The 13,242-nt window shown below is 49.8% G+C and overlaps 1 protein-coding gene across 19 annotated transcripts in view; it reads left to right on the plus strand.

The window, feature by feature from the left end:
• Window positions 1-13,023, plus strand: part of PI4KB (phosphatidylinositol 4-kinase beta) — a 36,305-nt gene extending 23,282 nt beyond the window's left edge. For 18 of the 19 annotated variants that reach the window (XM_065546000.1, XM_065546019.1, XM_073995535.1 and 15 more), the window contains 7 exons: window positions 1,636-1,745; window positions 2,620-2,724; window positions 2,979-3,102; window positions 6,131-6,396; window positions 10,626-10,758; window positions 11,024-11,144; window positions 12,135-13,023. In XM_065546000.1, coding sequence (XP_065402072.1) covers window positions 1,636-1,745; window positions 2,620-2,724; window positions 2,979-3,102; window positions 6,131-6,396; window positions 10,626-10,758; window positions 11,024-11,144; window positions 12,135-12,316 — 1,041 coding nt within the window. In that variant the 3' untranslated portion in view covers window positions 12,317-13,023. Of the gene's footprint in view, window positions 1-1,635; window positions 1,746-2,619; window positions 2,725-2,978; window positions 3,103-6,130; window positions 6,397-10,625; window positions 10,759-11,023; window positions 11,145-11,702; window positions 11,766-12,134 lie in introns of all 19 variants that reach the window. The other variant, XM_005541892.3, reaches the window with a different exon arrangement.
• The last annotated feature ends 219 nt before the right edge of the window (window positions 13,024-13,242 follow it).

Genomic DNA, 13,242 nt, shown 5'->3' on the forward strand with positions numbered 1-13,242 from the left:
TATTAACACAGCTGGCCAGGCGCGGTGGGTCACACCTGTAATCACAACACTTTGGGAGGCCGAGGTGGGTGGATCGCTTGAGGTCAGGATTTCAAGACCAGCCTGGCCAACAAAGTGAAACTCCATCTCTACTAAAAATAGAAAAATTATGCTGGGTATAGTGGCGCACGCCTGTAATCCCAGCACTTTGGGAGGATGAGACGAGTGGATCACCTGAGGTCAGGAGTTCGAGACCAGTGTGGCCAACATGGTGAAACCCCGTCTCCACTAAAAATACAAAAATTAGCCAGGCGTGGTGGCATGTGCCTGTAATCCCAGCTAATCGGGAGGCTGAGGCAGTAGAATTGCTTGAACCCAGAAGGCAGAGGTTGCAGTGAACCAAGATCACACCACTGCACTTCAGCCTGGGTGACAAGCAAAACTCCATCTCAAAAGAAAAAAAAAAAAGGCCGGGTGTGGTGGAGCATACCTGTAATCCCAGCTACTTGGGAGGCTGAAGCACAAGAATCACTTGAATCTGGGAAGCGGAGGCTGCAGGGAGCCGAGATCACAGCATTGCCTTCCAAACTGGCCGACAGAGTGAGACCCTGTCTTAAAACAAAACAAACCAAAAACACAGCCAGGGTCAGGTGTGGTGGCTCACACCTGTGATTCCAGCACTTTGGGAGGCTAAGGTGGGTGGATCACCTGAGGTCAGGAGTTCAAGACCATCCTGGCTAACATGGTGAAACCCCGTCTCTACTAAAAAAAAAAAACAAAAAACAAAAAACTAGCCGGGCGAGGTGACAGGCACCTATAGTCCCAGCTACTCGGGAGGCTGAGGCAGGAGAATGGCGTGAACCCGGGAGGCGGAGCTTGCAGTGAGCTGAGATCTGGCCACTGTACTCCAGCCTGGGGGACAGAGCGAGACTCTGTCTCAAAAAAAACAAAAAAAAAAAACACACAGCCAGGTTTCACTCTGCCAAAAGACAGAATCTCTGTCTTTGAGTTTACAGTCCAATTGGAGACATTAGACATTTAAGAAAAAAAAAATTTAGATATACAACAAAGCAGTGTGTACTAGGTGACAAATGGAATTGAGAAGAAATGCTCTGGTATAAAGGAGAGAAGAGACTTGACGTGGGCCTTGGGGTCTGGTAGAATATTCTGTAGTTAGAGAGAGATGAGAAGATAAGATTGAATGACTTAGATTGAAGAAACTGTCAGAAGCTAGTCTGTAGAGGGTCTGCTTTGGACCCTAGGGGAGAACATATCCCTAGCCTTGGGGGGTTCTCAGTGAGGCTGAAATTTTGAGCTCCTGTGATGGTCCTGGCAGTGGTTTGCAAACTTCAGTGCATTGGAAGTCTTCTGGAGAACTTGTTAAAAATTCAGACTTTCAGATCCCATTCCCAGTAATTCTAATTCAGATTGATGGTGGGGCCTGGGAGTCTGCATTCCGGGTAATTCTGATGCAGGTAGTTCACATGTTGAGAAATGCTGCTCTGGGCAGCCTGGGGTCCAAGTAATCAACATGGTGTGTAAGCAGAGTTTGAAAGGGAGGGATGAGCATGCTGCAGTGATAGCAAGCAAGCAGGAGGGGAAAGACAGGAGACCTATACTTAGCACTTCTGACCAGCACTCCCCTGCTATCTCCAGCTCCCCGAAGTGCACACCAACAGCTGTGACAACATCTCCCAGTTCTCTGTGGACAGCATCACTAGCCAGGAGAGCAAGGAGCCTGTGTTCATTGCAGCAGGGGACATCCGGTATGGCCAGATCATATTGCCTCTATTAAAAATACAAAAAAATTAGCCGGGCGTGGTGGCGGACGCCTGTAGTCCCAGCTACTCGAGAGGCTGAGGCAGGAGAATGACATGAACCCAGGAGGCCGAGCTGGCAGTGAGCCGTGATGGCACCACTGCACTCCAGCCCGGGCAACAGAGCGAGACTCCATCTCAAAAAAAAAAAAGCACCCCAGGAAGGAGTTCGAGCAGTGTGTCTCAAAGTGTGGTCTCAAAGCGACTGTTTGTCAGAATCCAGAGGGAGGAAGGAGGCCTTGTTGAAAATGCAGATTCTAGGCCAGGTGCGGTGGCTCACACCTGTAATATCAGCACTTTGGGAGGCCGCAGTGGGTGGATCACAAGGTCAGGAGATCGAGACTCCTGGCTAACACAGTGCAACCCCATCTCTACTAAAAAAATACACACAAAAAATTAGCTGGGTGTGGTGGTGGGCGCCTGTAGTCCCAGCTACTCGGGAGGCTAAGGCAGGAGAATGATGTGAACCTGGGAGGTGGAGCTTGCAGTGAGCCGAGATCATGCCACTGCACTCCAGCCTGGGAGACAGAGCAAAACTCTGTCCAAAAAAAAAAAAAAAATGCAGATTCTAGAGACACCCATTCTGAATCAGTCTTGATAGAGGAATATGGAGTGCCTGGTAATCTTAATTTTAACATGACTACAATCACTAAGTTAGCAAAAAGGTGTCACTGGTTATGTTTTCTTCCATGAGTCCCGTTCAGCCTGGGTTCCTATCTTAGTGTGCCCAGAATCCAGGAGACAGTGCAGGAAATGTCAGTATAGATGGCATGGGGCTTGTGGGTAGCTCCTCCAAGCAAATGATGTATTTTCTTCCTCACAGCCGGCGCCTTTCGGAACAGCTGGCTCATACCCCGACAGCCTTCAAACGAGACCCAGAAGATCCTTCTGCAGTTGCTCTCAAAGAGCCCTGGCAGGAGAAAGTACGGTGAGTTGGGTGTGGGTCTCTGAACACCTCTTAAAGCTCAGAGGCAGTTGCAGGGGCTCACTGTGCCAACTTTATTGTCCATCAGCCTCCAAAAAAATCTGTCAGACTCGCAGCCTCCAAAAAAATCTGTCAGACTCGCAGGTTGTCTGGGTCCTTGCCCTATGGGGCATTTGCTTGGAATTTTTTGTGGAAGCTATGTCTCTTGTCCTCACCGTGGCATCAACCTTTGACACCCTTTACTTCTCTCCTCACAGGAGGATCAGAGAGGGCTCCCCCTATGGCCATCTCCCCAGTTGGCGGCTCCTGTCAGTCATTGTCAAGTGTGGGGATGACCTTCGGCAAGAGCTTCTGGCCTTTCAGGTGTTGAAGCAACTGCAGGTAAGAGAAGAGAAGGAGAGGCCAGGCACAGTGGCTGTAATCCCAGCACTTTGGGAGGCCGAGGCAGTTGGATCACGAGGTCAGGAGCTCAAGATCAGCCTGGCCAAGATGGTGAAACCCTGTCTCTACTAAAAATACAAAAATTAGCTGGGCACAGTGACGGGCGCCTGTAATCCCAGCTACTCAGGAGGCTGAGGCAGGAGAATCGCTTGAACCCAGGAGGCGGAGGTTGCAGTGAGCCAAGATCGCGCCACTGCAATCTAGCCTGGGCGACAGAGCAAGACTCTGTCAAAAAAAAAAAAAAAAAAGAGAGAGGAGGGGAACTCAGCACAACTCCAGCCAACCTGAGGTAACTACACAGATTATTCTCACCTTCCTGCCCAGGTCTAAAACAAAAGCAGAGTAAAGAAAAGCGGCCGGGCGCGGTGGCTCAAGCCTGTAATCCCAGCACTTTGGGAGGCCGAGGCGGGCGGATCACAAGGTCAGGAGATCGAGACCACAGTGAAACCCCGTCTCTACTAAAAATACAAAAAATTAGCCGGGCGCGGTGGCGGGCGCCTGTAGTCCCAGCTACTCAGGAGGCTGAGGCAGGAGAATGGCGGGAACCCGGGAGGCGGAGCTTGCAGTGAGCCAAGATCGCGCCACTGCACTCCAGCCTGGGCAACAGCGTGAGACTCCGTCTCAAAAAAAAAAAAGAAAAGCTAGGCAACTTTCCCTTGGGAAGAATAGCCATAGGAACAACTCCACAGCGGCCTCTTTTGGCCCTTTTGTGACTTGCACCTGCCCTGTTCCAAGTCAGAACTTTAGAGTGCTAGGTTTGCCTTTTAGATCAAAACTTCCAAAATGGGCTGGCACCCTGGCATGGGCCTGTAGTCTCAGCTAGTCAGGAGGCTGAGGCAGGAGGATGTCTTGAGCCCAGGAGTTCTGGGCTATAGTCCGCTATGCCAATTGGGTGTCCATGCTAAGTTCGTCATCAATATGGTGACCTCCTGGGAACAGGGGACCACCAGGTTGCCTAAGGGAGGGGTGAACTGGCCCAGGTCGGAAATGGAGCAGGTCAGGACTCCTGTGCTGATCAGTAAAAGGATCGAGACTGAATAGCCACTGCACTCCAGCCTGATCAACATAGTAAGACCCTGTCTCTAAGAAAAATATGCATTTGAAGAAATCAGCATTTCTTTTCTTTTTGAGATGGAGTTTTGCTCTTGTTGTCTAGGCTGGAGTGCAGTGGCGTGATCTCGGCTCACCGCAACCTCTGCCTCCCAGGTTCAAGCGATTCTTCTGCCTCAGCCTTCCCCAAGTAGCTGGGATTATAGGCATGCACCACCACACCCGGCTAATTTTGTATTTTTTAGTAGACATAGGGTTTCTCCATGTGAGCCAGGCTGGTCTCGAACTCCCAACCTCAGGTGATCCGCCCACTTCAGCCTCCCAAAGTGCTGGGATTACAGGTGTGAGCCACCACGCCTGGCTGAAGAAATCAGCATCTCTAACTGAAGTGAGCCAAAACCAAAATTTTGCTAAGGCAAAGTTTAGTGACCCACCTTCTCCTAGTGTTAAGTGTGTGCTAAGGTACATGGAAGACCAATTTATTTATACAAGACACTGAGATTTTTTCAAGAAATAGCTGTCAAATCTCAAGCTGAAGATCTAAATGTGAACAGTTTACTAATGCACTACTGAAGTTTAAATCTGTGGTACAATCATTGTAAACATGGGGTTCATTTCTCTAAATTGATTTCTAAACTGAAATTACTGGAAGACTTCCTTTCCCGTTTTTGCCAAATTCAATTTCTGGTTTTTGGCATATATCCATTATTCAAACTTAATGCCTCTAATTTTAATGCCAACACAATTGGTTGTAATCAAATTTTTTTTTTTTTTTTTTGAGACAGAGTCTCGCTCTGTCGCCCAGGCTGGAGTGCAGTGGTGTGATCTCGGTTCACTGCAAGCTCCACCTCCTGGCTTCACGCCATTCTCCTGCCTCAGCCTCCCGAGTAGCTGGGACTACAGGCGCCCACCACCACGCCCAGCTAATTTTTTGTATTTTTAGTAGAGACGGGGTTTCACTGTGTTAGCCAGGATGGTCTTGATCTCCTGACCTTGTGATCCACCTGCCTCGGCCTCCCAAAGTGCTGGGATTACAGGCGTGAGCCACTGTGCCCAGCCCAAATTTTTAAATAATAATAATTTGGTCCTCCCCCTTTAAAAAACAAACAACATAAAAACTTCCCAAATGGTCTGTAGCAGGTAGGTTATAGTGTGCTGAAATATTGATCTTCTGATCCCCCTGGGTTAGTTACCTGCAAGCCACTTAATTTGTTTAATACTGTTCTTTATACCATATAAATGTTTTCATTTTCCAGAGAAGTCTTCTCTGGACCTAAATCCTTTCTTTTTTTTTCTTTTTCTTTTTTGTCTTTTTGGAGAGAGTCTCGCTTTGTCGCCCAGGCTGGAGTGTAGTGGTGCAGTCTTGGCTCACTGCAACCTCCACCTCCTGGGTTCAAGTGATTCTCCTGAGTAGCTGGGATTACAGGCATGCACCACCACGCCTGGCTAATTTCTGTATTTTTAGTAGAGATAAGGTTTCATTCTCTACTGAGGTTAGCCAGGCTGGTCTTGAACTCCAGACCTCAGGTGATCCACCCTCCTTGGTCTCCCAGAGTGCTGGGATTACAAGCATAAGCCATTGCACCTGGCCTCTTTTTTCTTATTATTTGAACTTACAGCTCCCATTCTCCCTGCTTGAGAGGGGATAGTGAAGTTCCCTGTTCTCCCTGCCTCTCTTGGACTTTCTACTTATGTGATACCTTTTCCCACATACCTAAGTGTAGTTTCCTGACTTTGTCAGGCCCTAGACTTCTTTTCAAAACTCCCTGGTTCTCACTGGGTTAAGTGAGTCTTACTCACTTGATGGCTTAGAATCCAGTGCCAGCAAGGAAAGAGGTTAGAGAAAGGGAGGAGTTTTAGCCTCCTTCTCTAGTTTGGAGAAAGGTAAGAGTCCTGTATCCTTCATGTCTCCTCACAGTCCATTTGGGAACAGGAGCGAGTGCCCCTTTGGATCAAGCCATACAAGATTCTTGTGATTTCGGCTGATAGTGGCATGATTGAACCAGTGGTCAACGCTGTGTCCATCCATCAGGTGAAGAAACAGTCACAGCTCTCCTTGCTCGATTACTTTCTACAGGAGCATGGCAGTTACACCACTGAGGCATTCCTCAGTGCCCAGCGAAATTTTGTGCAAAGTTGTGCTGGGTACTGCTTGGTCTGCTACCTGCTGCAAGTCAAGGACAGGTAGGTACTTCTGCTGCTCATCCTAACATTTCTCCAGGGTTCTCTCCATCCCTTCGTGTGTAGTTCTCAATTACTTATTACTGCCCTCCATGGCAAAGATGTGAAAAATGAAACAATATTTTTAAGCAGAGACAGATGTGTTCACATGACATTAAGTCAGGAGGCAGACTAATAAGAACTAGGGTAACAGGGCAAAGAAATGAAGGATTTATGGGAGGACCAAGGGTTTGAGTGAGCAGGGTCTTCAAGAACAAGGGAGAATGATGACGGAGGAAGCTGCAGAGAAGGTACATCCCAGCTAGAAGAAATAATTGAATTGTGATTAAAGCACAGACTGCACTGCATGGCAGTGGAATAGGAGGTGCTACCATCAGGCAGGTAAATTGAGGCCAGTTGAAGGGCCTTCATTGTGAAGCTTAGGTGTTTTATTTTGCAGGCAGAGGAATGACATGATTCAGTCTGTGTTGAGTAAATGCCCTGTGGCACGGTGGGTGAAGGCGGATGTAATTGGGTGTTTAGCAACAAAGCGAGCGATAATAGGGCCTGGCACTAAGGGTAGTGGTTCGTGACTGAGAGCAAAAAGGAGAAACATGATGGAGATCAAGTGGAAACTCTCAGCCATGAACTCTCCTCACTTCTTATTCCAGCATATGATTTCCACAGCTTTTAAGTATCTGTTGTTTTGCCCAGAGCTGTCTTTTTTTTTTCAATATCACATGACCTTGATGAAACCTAACTACACATGTAGGTGAGGCAGATAATGTACAAAGATAATTACACCATCTAGGCCCTTCCTTCTAAGAGTTTCTCCCAACAGTGATCCAGGGTCTCTGCCCTGAATGCCCCTATAAGTTCCGTCTCTGCCTCGGCATAGGGCAGCTGTCCTGGGAAGGCGGAAATGCAGTGGCCGGTGCTGCTGGGGTTTCCAGTAACATGGTGGCCCATTAAGATCTAGCTAACAATGGCTAGGTGTGGTGGCTCATGCCTATAATCCCAGCACTTTAGGAGGCTGAGGTGGGCGGATCACGTGAGGTCAGGAGTTCAAGACCAGCCTGGCCAACATGGTGAAACCCCATCTCTACTAAAAATACAAAAAAAAAAATCAGCTGGGCATGGTGGCAGGCGCCTGTAATCCCAGCTACTTGGGAGGCTGAGGCAGGAAAATCGCTTGAACCCGGGAGGCAGAGGTTGCAACGAGCCAAGGTGGCGCCATTGTACTCCAGGCTGGGCGACAAGGGTGAAACTCAAACTGAAAAAAAAAACAAATGTATATATATAAATAAACTGGGCTTGGTGATACACACCTGTAATCCCAGCTACTTGGGAGGTGAGGCAGGAGAATTGCTTGAACCCAGGAGGCAGAGATTGCAGTGAACCAAGATCATGCCACACTACTTCAGTCCGGGCAACAGGGCGAGTCTCAAAAAAAAAAAAAGAAGATCTAGCTAACAAGGCCGAGGCAGGAGGATCGCTTGAGCCCAGGAATTCAAGACCAGCCTAGGCAACCTAATGAGATCCTGTCTTTACAAAAAAATAAACAAAAATTAGCCGAGCATGGTGGGATACAGCTGTGGTCCCAGCTGCTTCAGAGGCTGAGGTGGGAGGATCACTTGAGCAGGAGGTTAAGGGCAACAGAGCGAGACCCTGTCTAAAAATACCAAAATAACTAGCTAGCTAACAGAGCAGCTTATTAGAAATCTAGCATCTAGTCTGGACACAATGGCTCACATCTGTAATCCCAACACTTTGAGAGCCTGAGGCAGGTGAATCACTTGAGGTCAGTAGTTCAAGACCAGCCTGACCAACATGGCAAAACCCCATCTCTACTAAAAATACCAAATACTCGCCAGGCATGGTGGCGCATGCCTGTAATCCCAGCCACTCGGGAGGCTGAAGCAGGACAATTGCTGGAACCCAGGAGGTGGAGGTTGCAGTGAGACAAGATTGCGCCACTGCACAACAGCCTGGGTGACACCGAGACTCTATCTCAAAAAATAAAAATAAAAATTAGTCTTAGGCTGGGCGCAGTGGCTCACGCCTGTAATCCCAGCACTTTGGGAGGCTGAGGTGGGCGAATCAACTGAGGTCAGGAGGTCAGCATGACCAAGACCATGAAACCCCATCTCTACTAAAAATAAAAAATTAGCCGGGTGTGGTGGCAGGCGCCTGTATTCCCAGCTACTCGGGAGGCTGAGGCAGGAGAATCACTTGAATCCAGGAGGTGGAGGTTGCAGTGAGCCAAGATCGCACCACTGCACTCCAGCCTGGGCGACAGAGTGAGACTCTGTCTCAAAAAAAGGGAAATCTAGCATCTATTAAGTTCTACCATGGCCTGACATTCTTATATTTAAACCAGATGAAAACCCTGTCAGACACGTGTTTCCTCATGAGGGAAACAGTCAGGTAGCTATTAGACCCTGTGCTCATTCCACCCTCCCAGCCCTACAAATGGACCCAGGCTCTGCATTTGAGAACTATAGGAGAATGTAAGTTTTTTGTTTTTTGTTTTTTTTTTTTTGGTGAGACGGAGTCTTTCTCTGTTGTCCAGGCTGGAGTGCAGTGGTGTGATCTCGGCTCACTGCAATCTCAGCCTTCCAGGGTTCAGGTGATTCTCCCACCTCAGCCTCCTGATTAGCTGGGATTACAGGCATGCACCACCACGCCCAGCTAATTTTTGTATTTTTAGTAGAGACGGGGTTTCAGGGTTTCAACATGTTGGCCAGGCTGGTCTCAAACTCCTGAGCTCAGGTGATCCACCTGCCTCAGCCTCCAAAGTGCTGGGATTACAGGCATGAGCCACTGTGCCCAGCTGAGAATGTAATTATAAGGAATTTGATTGCAAGCTTCAGACTATCTCGAAGTGTCAGGATTTTGAACTCAGGGCCCAGGGAGCCCAGAGCTCAGCCCTGGGATTGAGTAAATGGGTGGCAGGGAAGCTGGCACTAGTCAGGCCCCAGGGCTTTCCTTTAGGAAACTAGTATGTTTGGAAGATGAGAGTCCATCCTCTAAAAAAGGAGGAATAGAGGAGGGCAGGTAGCTGATAAGCCGTTCATAGTACCTCAAAAAAGAATATAGTCAAGCCATGAATGGAATCAACCACTGGAAAGAAGTGGCAACAATGAAAGACGCCCCATACTGGAGTCGGGCTTTAGCATCTCTTTAACTACTTCAGAAGTAGTCCTAAGCAGCTTTCCAGCTGGAGCTAACTCTGGTAGTGAAAGAGAGGGTTTGGGACCTTGGGCAAGTAAATCACTTCCTCTCTCAGGGCCTCTGTTTCTTCACCTGTAAAATGTGAGGTTGAATCATGACAACTCCTAGAACCATTCTAGCTCACAAGATAGTGCCTGGATTACTAAATCTTTAGTGTTTTCCCAGAGAAGGGAAGAACTCAGGTGGGAGTAGGTTCTCCTTTTGTCCCTGCTTTTTTGGCCAAACCAACCCCAGAGAAGGTGGCCCTCAGACCATGAGCTCTTAGCCTAACAAAGCCTCTATTGACACTGAGGAGGCCGGTTATGTTGAATAGGCCAGGCCTCACATGCTTAGCATGTTAATTGTTCCTTCTGCTACTGGCCATTCATGTGGGAATCACAAAGACCTGGAATTTATCTCCCTTTAACTCTTCTACAGCTGCCCTGTAGTACTGCCTCCTGAGACTTTTTACATAAGTGATTTAAAACTTACCCCTCGAAACCCCCACACTATTTTACCTTTCAGCTCCACTCAGCCCACTTGCCTCTGTTGTTGCTCCCTTCTGGTGAGGCCTCTGATCTGCAGTGGGGTGACAGGAGTTACAAATAACCCACAGGTAAACAGGCTCTGAGTGGAGCCTCCCCTGGATAGCGCACTTGGCCTCTGTGAAAGCTGGCTGGAGCCTCAGAGGCCCTCTTTCCTTGCTTCTGGATTATCTACTAGATTGGGATAGTTTGGGTGCCAGAAGTGCAATTTCTGGGAAATTGGGAGAATCTTAAACTATTTTTATTAAATTATTAATAGCAATTTCAGACCCCATAGCCTTTGTTAGCAGTTTTCTTTTCTGATTTCCTTTCTTTCCACTGATAGCTTTAGGTCCTAGGAAACTGGACAGGAGATTGGAGTTACAGGCAGCAGGAAACATGGCAGGGGACCCCCCCCTGCCTGGTGTCATGTGGCCAGTGTACTGCTGCTTGAGGTTCCAGCCTCAGTCAGACTTACTACTGCCTCTTCCTCTCGTGTATTCCCCCCCTCCTCAGACACAATGGGAACATCCTTTTGGACGCCGAAGGCCACATCATCCACATCGACTTTGGCTTCATCCTCTCCAGCTCACCCCGAAATCTGGGCTTTGAGACGTCAGCCTTTAAGCTGACCACAGAGTTTGTGGATGTGAGTCAAGAAGGAGAGGTGCCTCTGGGGTCATTGTATTCTTTCTCTGTCATGGGAGGGGGAGCTGATGGGCTCCCTGCAAATTAGGGATGAACAGAACAGGCAGTAATTAGGGGTGAGGCAGGAGTTCCTGGGAGCTTCCTGCCTGATAAGGGGGGAAATAACAGGGCCCCAAGAGGAAGAGGAGTTCTGGTAGGCCAGTGAGGACAGGGACCATCCCTGGTGTGAGTCCCCTTGTGCACACAACGCTTTCTTCCCTTTCCAGGTGATGGGCGGCCTGGATGGCGACATGTTCAACTACTATAAGATGCTGATGCTGCAAGGGCTGATTGCCGCTCGGAAACACATGGACAAGGTGGTGCAGATCGTGGAGATCATGCAGCAAGGTGGGGCTGGGGTGAGGTCAGGTGCCATAGTGCCTCAGGCTTCCCCTTTAAGTAGGAGCTCTGGAGCATAAGAAAGCTGATCCCACCCCAAGACTTGGGTTGAGGGAGGGGGATTCCCAGAGGGTTTCTAGCTCTGGTCCAGTGCCTTGTTTCTCCTTTAGGACATTCCTCCTGACCCTGGTAAGGCTAAGTCCAGGAGGTTGGGGAAGGGGATAGCAGCACCCGCCTCCTTGGCATCTTTAGGGAGAAAACAGGCTCATTTACAGCCTCCTGGTCCCTCCTCACCTCCCCACCCCTGTCCAGCTCTGAGTTTCTCAGTCTCCTTCCATCTCTCTTCCCCATTCCACTATGACCTCTGATTGCCGTCTTCTGCCACTGTTCAGCTCTGAGAAGTACTTCCCCTCTCATCATTATCTCCTTCCACTACAGTCTTGCCATCTAGTCTTTTGCTCAGGACCCCCTTCTGTCCTCATCCCCCCCCCCCGCCCAAGGCTCCAGGTGTATACCAGGTCTGAGCTGCCAGTCTCCCCCCTCCCCATTCCTGACCCTACCCCACAGGTTGTCGCCGTTGCTCAGGATCATCCCCATCTGGCCCCATGATGACGGTGGCCCAGGTCATCTGTGAGTGTCAGACGTAGCATAGGCAGAGGTCTGCAACCAGATAAGTGCCCAGCTCAGGGCCCACTCCCTTCAGTCTCCTCCCAGCCTGCCCTCTGGGCCCCTCCACCCTTACTGAGGGAGATGTGGTGTTGGTCCCCTTCCCTTCTCTGCCCACATGCCCTCACCTACAGAAGGGCTTAGGTGTGGGATGATGAGGGGTCCTGTCGGTTCCTTCTCTCTGCCCAAGCAGAACTGTACCCACACCATCAAGGACCTGAGGTGGGAGGGAAAGGGCACTTCAGATGCCCCAGCTTTGTATTTGCTGTGGCTGGCACCACTGCCCCTCCCTCCTGTCCATCCATGACCCTGAACCCCCACTGCTTCCCCCAGGTTCTCAGCTTCCTTGCTTCCATGGCTCCAGCACCATTCGAAACCTCAAAGAGAGGTTCCACATGAGCATGACTGAGGAGCAGCTGCAGCTGCTGGTGGAGCAGATGGTGGATGGCAGTATGCGGTCTATCACCACCAAACTCTATGACGGCTTCCAGTACCTCACCAACGGCATCATGTGACATGCTCCTCAGCCCAGGAGTGCTGGCGGGGGGGTCCAGGGCACCCTCCCTAGAGGGCCCTTGTCTGAGAAACCCCAAACCAGGAAACCCCACCTACCCAACCATCCACCCAAGGGAAATGGAAGGCAAGAAACACGAAGGATCATGTGGTAACTGCGGGAGCTTGCCGGGGGGGTGGGAGAGCCAGCTGTGGGGTCCAGACTTGCTGGGGCTTCCCTGCCCCTCCTGCTCTGTGTCAGTATTACCACCGGACAGGCTCCAGGACTCACTGCCCTCCAGAAAACAGAGGCGATGAATGTGAGGGACGCCGGGGCCTTTCTTCTCCTTGTAGGGGTTTGAGAGGTTCTTTCCACAGACCATCCTCTTATTCCGTTCTGGGGCCCAGGAAGTGGGGAAGAGTAGGTTCTCGGTACTTAGGACTTGATCCTGTGGTTGGCCACTGGCCATGCTGCTGCCCAGCTCTACCCCTCCCAGGGACCGACCCGTGGCCCGAGCTCCCCTTGCTGGCGGGCGCTGCGTGGGCCCTGCACTTGCTGAGGTTCCCCATTATGGGCAAGGAAGGGAATTCCCACAGCCCTCCAGTGTTCTGAGGGTACTGGCCTAGCCATGGGGAATTCCCTACCCTGACTCCTTCCCCAAACCCAGGGAAAAGAGCTCTCAATTTTTTATTTTTAATTTTTGTTTGAAATAAAGTCCTTAGTTAGCCACTTGTGTCATTTCCAGGTTTTCTGGGGGGAAATTGGGGATGAGGTGTGAACGGATGCCTCAGTGTCCAAGATACAAAAGGCACCACACAGAAAGAGGTTTGCTTCTTCCCTGCCTGTCTTGGTCACCACCACCTCTTCCCTGAGAAGAAAGGGCCTTCCATGTTCTCTCACCCGCTTCAAGTCCACATTGTCCAAGTCACAGAAAAAGAGAGGCTTGAA

This window comes from Macaca fascicularis, chromosome 1 (genome assembly GCF_037993035.2).
Source record: "Macaca fascicularis isolate 582-1 chromosome 1, T2T-MFA8v1.1".
Lineage (NCBI taxonomy): Eukaryota > Metazoa > Chordata > Mammalia > Primates > Cercopithecidae > Macaca > Macaca fascicularis.